Below are 7,347 nucleotides of genomic sequence, written 5' to 3'. Positions count from 1 at the left end.
GGAGGATGGGAAGGGATGGGAAGTGGAAACAAAGGAGGAGGCTACACTGCTTGATAAGAATTGTACTCATTATCTTGCCCAAGTAATTGTAACCCCTCTGTACAGTATTTTCACAATAAAAAAAAAGAAAGAAAAGAACCTTCCCTTTCCCACCTAAAAATACTCTCACAGACTGGGCATTGGTGGCTCATACCTGTAATCCTCATCACCCAGGAAGCTGATATCTAGTCATTGCAGTTTGAAGCCAGGAAAGACTGTGAGATTTATCTCCAATAAACTACTGAAAAATCCCAAAGTGGAATTATGGATCAAGTGGCAGATCAAGAGCAGCTTGGGGATAAAGCCCTGAGTTCAAGCTCCAGGACTAGCACTGACACACACACACACAAAGTAATTAAAGCTACATTGAATAGCAATGAATTACTTTACAAAATAAACTAATGCAAAAGTAGAGTAATTCAAGTCATACATAAAATGCATACCTGACATTATTTAAGGTTGATATATGCAAGATATGCATAGGTAATGTTATTTTGAGGTTCAAACAAATGCAATATTTGATATATTATTTACAATAACAGTGTCAATATATAGGAATTAATTAAATACCAAGTCTAAGAGAATATTGATCATTAGGGAAAAGAATAAGATGATACTAAGGAGGAGCACATAGTGTGTTGCTATGTTACCCATACACTACATTCTTTTGGAGATTTGAAATCCTTTGGAACAAAAATTTAAAGAAAATGAGAACTTAGGGGAACCCCACATTACAAAAAATTTCTACAAATTAGGAGTGAAGGGAATCAACAAAATCTGTGAAAAGATATAGAACAAATGACAACAGTTGAAATATACAACTCTGATCTTGTAGTCAGTCCTTCTTAGCTACATAGAGTGTATCACATTCACTGGTAAATATAGTCAACCTATTCTTAGTTTCTTCTCATGCCCTCTACTGCAAGATATTCCTCCAATGCAATAAACAGAGTAATTTTTCATGAAAAAGGTCAGCAATCACTTGGAGACAAAAACAGCAAGTCATTCAAAATTTAACTATTTAAGAACCGTATGCTAAAAAAACAAAAGTCATATGTTTCAGTCTCATATGAATCAATTAGTTTTGCCCTTTTCTATGGAAGAGAATCAGCTCACCAATCATTTGGATTATGACAAGTAAAAAGATAAATCATCACCAATACAGAGAAAGAAATCTAAAATTTACTAACACTATGGAAAGAAAGTATCTTCGCCATTAAATGTTAATATCTATAATTTATTATTTTAAATACCTACCAAGTATTGCCTCTTATAGTTTTGATAAAATTTCTGAGGTAGGTACTATTTAAAAATATATTTTTTAAAAGATAATCTAAATCGAGTTAAAGAAGTTGAACAACTTGCCCAAGTTCACATAGATGTGATTATGTCTCCAATATAAACCTATGTACTCAGACTGCAGAACTTTATCCATTCCTCTGTAAAGGTATCTCCCACAAATTTCACACACAAAAACTAAAAAAAAATCACTAAAAATCTATACTTTATTTGCTGCACATTCCCTTTTCTAATTTTGAGGACTGTTATCAGAAAAGTGTCTTTTGTGCATCTACTGTGCTTATCATGAGTTTATGTCATATATTCTGCAAATGATTTGCTAATGTTGAAATATCCTTGCATCCCCAGGATATATATCATTTGATCATGGCATAAAATCTGCTTAGATATTGCAGTTTTCCTTTTTGTTGTTGTTGAGCCTTTATCTCATTTTTGTATCAGGATAATTCTTACTCTCAAAACTTTAAAAGACACTGAGACAAATTGTCATTACTTAAAATTCTGGTAAAATTTATTGTAGCCACCCTGTTCTTTTCTTTATTACTGACTAGATTTTATTACCTGTTATTGGTCTGTTCCTGGGTTTTGGTATATTCATGGCTTAATTTTGGTTACATGTGTCCATAAATTTAACTATATCTTCCAGGCTTATCAATCCACTAGCGTACTATTGCACATAATAGTCTGTAATTATCCTTTGTATTTCTGTGGCATCCACTATAACATCTACTTTTTCTTTTCTGATTTAATTTTATTAGGTCTTTTTTTTCCTTATTAATCTAGCTAAATTTTTCTCTATTTTTTTTCTTTTTGAAATAATCAACTCTATTTCACTGATCTCTATATTGCGCTGTTAATATCTATTTTATTTTTTGTCTCATCTTTGTTATTTCTTCCTACTAATTTTTGTTTCATTGTTCCTGTTTTTCCTTTTCCTTGAGTTATATCATTATAGTATCACAAATGTTTGGAGATTTACTGTTCTTGCTTTACCTTAGAGATTTTTCAATGTTTTCATTTTCATTTGTTTCAAGAAAGTTTTATGTTGCTCCCTTGATTTCTTCATTGATTCATTAATTATTCAAGGAAAGTTTTAGCCCATAGTGGTCAGACAGGTATATGCTAAAATTGTAATTTTTCTTTTAAAATTCTGAGTTGTTTAGTGTTCTATTGTGTTGTCTATTCAAAAGAATGATAACTGTGATGATGAAAAGAATGTGTGTTCTTTATTTGTTGGATTGACTATCATGTAAGTATTTGATAGGTCCATTTGCTCTATACACATTATACAATGAAGACTTCTATCTGAGCCATCAGTCCACTGGTGAATATGAAATGCTGAAGTAGTACAACTATTTCTTTTAGATATTATAATGTTTATTTATATAATGTTTTAGCATTGGATGAATATAATATGTGCAATAATTATTTCTTGTTGTTGAATTGCTACTTTTATCATTACATAGTGACCTCCTTTCAATCTCTTAGAAGTTTTTGATTAAAATTATTTTATCTGATATAAGGTAATCATTCTTACTGTTGGTTTCTATTTGTATGGCATTCCTTTTTTCATCTCTTTCAGTGCATCGGTATTTTTACTAGTGAAGTAAGTTTCTTGTAGACTGTATAATGTTGTATTCTTGTGAATTTTTTAAATCCATTCATTTAGTTTATATATGCTCATGGGAAAATTTAAAACATTTACATTCAACATTCAATGTTCTTGTTCATATGTAAAGATATATTTTTAAAAAAATTTTTTCTTGTAGCTTTGTAAATTTCTCTACTGCTTTCAATCTACCAAGTTTGTGGTCTTACATTAAGGTCTTCATATTTGCTTTGAATTGAGTTTTGCATAAAGGGAGAAATGGTATACTCAGTATTTACATGAGGATATTCAGTTTTGGAAGAATCATTTGTTAAAGAGAATTTTAGAAGCATAAATTTCCATTGTGTATATCTACCACATTTTCTTGATCCATTCATCTATTGAGGGGCATCTGAGTTGGTTCCATATCTTAGCTATGGTAAATAATGGTGCAATGTACATGGTTATGCTGGTAGGTTCAGTGTGGCCTAGCTTGTGATCATTTGGGTAAATGCCCAGGAGTAGGATTGTTGGATCATAGGGGAGTTCTATGTTTAGTCCTTTGAGGAACCTCCATGCTGCCTTCCAGAGTGGTTAAACTAGTTTTCTTCCCAACAACAGAATAGTAGTTTTCTCTTTTGGCTACATCCCCACCAGCAACTTTTATTCTTTGTTTTCTTGATAATAACCATTCAACAGATGAGTGGATCAAGAAAATGTGGTATATATACACAATGGAATTTTATCAGGAAGAATGACATTGCCCCTTTAGTAAGGAAATGGAAAGGCTTGGAAAAAATAATATTAAGTGAAGTAAGCTAGACCCAAAGAAGCATAGGTTGTATGGTTCCCTCATTTCTGATAATTGGTGTATGTCTAGGATAGTCCTGGCAGAGAATCATAATAGCTCAATAGCTAGGTACATATAACCATACAAAATGATGCTAATTGAAATGAACTCCAAGACATAGAAACAACTGGTCTTTTTTTTTTGGTTGTTGACCTGGTTGTTGCCAATGTACTTATATCTAGTTCTTTCTTCTTATTTTATTTCATTTTTCTTTTTCCATTGGTTTATCCCTGGTAATCACTGTCTTTGATTCTGGTACCCGTCATCTTGTATATACATTTATCTGATTTGGGGAAGGGAAGGGGAATAACAAAATGCTGAAAGGACAAAGGATGACCTAATGCAACAACGATACTCACAAGACACCATGTTAGAAATGAACTTTAGAACTTCAGAGGGTTGAGGGAGGTTAAGGGAGGGAAGGGATAGTGGGAGAACAACAAAGGATTAGATAACAATGTTCAACAAGAAATGTGCTCATTAATCATGTAAGTGTAACCACTCTGAACAGCATCTTTACAATAAAATAAATAAAGAGGCTTTTTTATCTCCAATAAACATTAATCTATAATCAGATGGCCCTATTTTCATGGGCTTATTTCAAATACTTAACAATATGAGAGAAAAGAAGTCCTATCTAAGCTAATGTGTATAGATTATTCATCACAGTCTCTACTATTTGTGAACATGATGCCTCCCACTGATTTAAAACTGTTACACAAAAAACTAGGTATTGGTGGCACATGCTTGTAATCCTACCTATAAAAGAAACTGAGATATAAGGATCGCAATTCAAAGCCATCCCAGGCAAAAAAGTCTGTAAGACTGTAAACTCTATTTAACCACCAAAAAGCTAGAAGTAAAGCTGTGGCTCAAGAGGTAGAGTACCAGCCTTGAGCTATTTATGAGAAAATTGGCTTAAAAATCCTAAGAATGTTTTTGAACCTTATTTACCATAGGAAATGTTAAAATCAAATGACCTGTTCAAAGTTATATGTAAATGTAGTAGCAGAATTAATACTCTTGGTATTATCACATTATGTATTTGCCATAGGTGGTTAACACATATTATGGTAAATACATAAAGAGACATAGTGTAAAATATACTTTGCATTTCATTAACTTCACTAGAGTATCAAAATAGACATAATTATTAATCTGTTATTCAATAAACAAATAATTCATCACAATAATTATAAAGTTATCATTCAAGATATATAGGAAATTGATTCTAGGCCTCTTTTGCAAATACTAAAATCTAAAGTTGCTCAAATATCTTATAAAATGGCATAACATTTATATATAAACTTTGTATATCTTCCTGAATACTTCAAGTCACTGGTTGACTATAATACCTAATTTATTGTGAACTCTATGTAATTTTTATACTATATTACATAGAAAATAATCATAGGAAAGAAATTTTTATGTTTACTATAGATGTGGATTTTCTCCAAATATTTTCAGTCTAGGTTTAGGTGAATTCACAAATGTACACCATGCAAATAAAAAGAGTCAAATATACTTGTTAAATCCCATATACCTAAATGGATTTATATATGAATGTGTATTATCTATAATTCAGGTCTACAAAAACTACAGAAAAAGTAAAATTAAAATATTCCACAATGTATATTTCTGAATATGAAAATTTATTTAAATTTTGTTTTGGTCAATTGTAGGAAGGCTATGTAAAATTTTTAGAAAAAGTCTCTCACCTGTATTGAGTGGTTTGAATTAGTTTGCTGAGATAATGTATAGAGTGTTCCTTGTGACTCCTGAAGTTTTTCTTTTAATTTTGCATTTTCTTGTTCTTTTTGAAATAGCTGATCCTGAAGATTAACAACACTTTGTCGGAGCACAGCTTCATTTGATTTTGTGGTTTCCAAACAAATATGTAACTCATTATAAAGCTGTGTTAAAAAAGTTCCAGATTGAATTAATAAACATGTTATTATTTTTATATTTGTACATGCATATATTTCTATGCACATTTAAATTTGTCTGGAGATATACAGATATAGATAGATAGAGAGATGCATGATGACAGCTACACTGAAGCCAGGCACCAGAGGCTCATTCCTATAAATCCTAGCTACTCAGGAGGGTAAGATTTGAGGATCACAGTTTGAAGCCAGCCCAAGAAAGAAAGCCTATAATCCTATCTACTCAGGTGGTTGGTATCTGAGAATCAACCTTCCAAGCCAGACCAGGCTGTGAAGTCCATGAGATTCTTATCTCCAATTAGCGATCCAAAAAAGTGAGAAGTGGAGCAGTGGCAAGTGGTGAGTGCTTGCCTTGAGCAAGCAACTCAAAACATTTTGTCTAATAAGAGACTATATACTATCATTTTGATTTTTAGCTTATCCATTTCACTTTACAAAGTCTAAGCAATTTTCTAAAAGAAGTGTTCTTTATATTGTTAAAAGGAATTTCAAAATATAAATTTATACTTTATAACAGGAAGTCTTTTCCTCAGATAATATAATCAGATACTCTATGAAGGAAAAAATGGAAATCTGAGAGTTTTGAGGGGCAATGAAGATGTCAGCTTGGGCTCAATAGTGGCCCACCTGTATTGTGTTGATGCTTTCATGATTTAGTTCAGGGTAGAACAGAAATAAAAAGGGAACTCTGAACAAAGTAACTAAATTGGCAGGATAAAGTTGAATGTAACCTGAGTAAAGGTGGTGTATGGTGTATGATACTCTTAGGTGGTACATCCTTTACAAAAATAGAGTTCACGGTATTTAATCATGGAAGAAAGTCTTGTCTTAACCTCTTTTCTTCTCTACCTTTGATGCATAATTTACTCATAAAATATAGGATTAACGGGACTCTTTTTCTCCTGTTCTCAGCTTTTACAAAACTATACTCCTATCCAAAAGTTTACCTGATATGACTAAATGAGTAGACAAACTATATCTTACACTGAATATCCATCATTCCAAGAAGCAAGTGAAAATAACACTAGTTCAAATGGTGCAGGTCAGGTTGGTTCTAGGAACTGAGATACACTCTCATTTCTAATTCTTACTCCAAATATACATCTCCTACTCATTTTCCTTTTCTCATTGATAGGTGACTGGTCTTCACTTACTGAAACAGCAATAAGACTATTGAATTGCAAACTTGAGTATAGGAAGCGAAGATAGCCCAGCAAGATTAAATATATTTGATTTCTAACATTTTCTTGGTGACAAAACCTTGGAGTAACAAAATAAGGAAGAAGTTCATTTATTTTTAAGTTATAATTTATTATCTTATTTTTTGAGTATTTTTATTATCTTCACATAGTTGTACAAAAGATTTGTCATTCACCAAGGCAGTCTATGAATACATTGTATCTTGATCAATGTCACCCCTTTCAACATTCTCACCCACCATCTGATAACACCCTTCCCTTACTCATCTTAATTTTATTTTATGTATTAAAATTTTGCCATTTAATATAGCAGTTTCTGCAGCATTATTTACCATAGCCAAGATATGGAATCAGCCCAGATATGACTCTCAATAGATGAAATGTTTTATATATATATATATATATATATATATATATATATATATA

At 31.6% G+C, this 7,347-nt stretch overlaps 1 protein-coding gene across 1 annotated transcript in view; it reads right to left on the bottom strand.

Moving 5' to 3' along the window:
• Nucleotides 1–7,347, bottom strand: part of Cntln (centlein, centrosomal protein) — a 192,596-nt gene that overhangs the window by 122,730 nt on the left and 62,519 nt on the right. The window contains exon 7 of the mRNA XM_013020759.1: nt 5,495–5,689. Within this exon, the coding sequence (XP_012876213.1) occupies nt 5,495–5,689 (195 nt within the window). The remainder of the gene's footprint in view (nt 1–5,494; nt 5,690–7,347) is intronic.

The sequence above is a fragment of the Dipodomys ordii genome, unplaced genomic scaffold (assembly GCF_000151885.1).
Source record: "Dipodomys ordii isolate 6190 unplaced genomic scaffold, Dord_2.0 Scaffold53, whole genome shotgun sequence".
NCBI classification, from domain to species: Eukaryota; Metazoa; Chordata; class Mammalia; order Rodentia; family Heteromyidae; genus Dipodomys; species Dipodomys ordii.
This window is presented reverse-complemented; position numbering and strand designations above follow the sequence as displayed.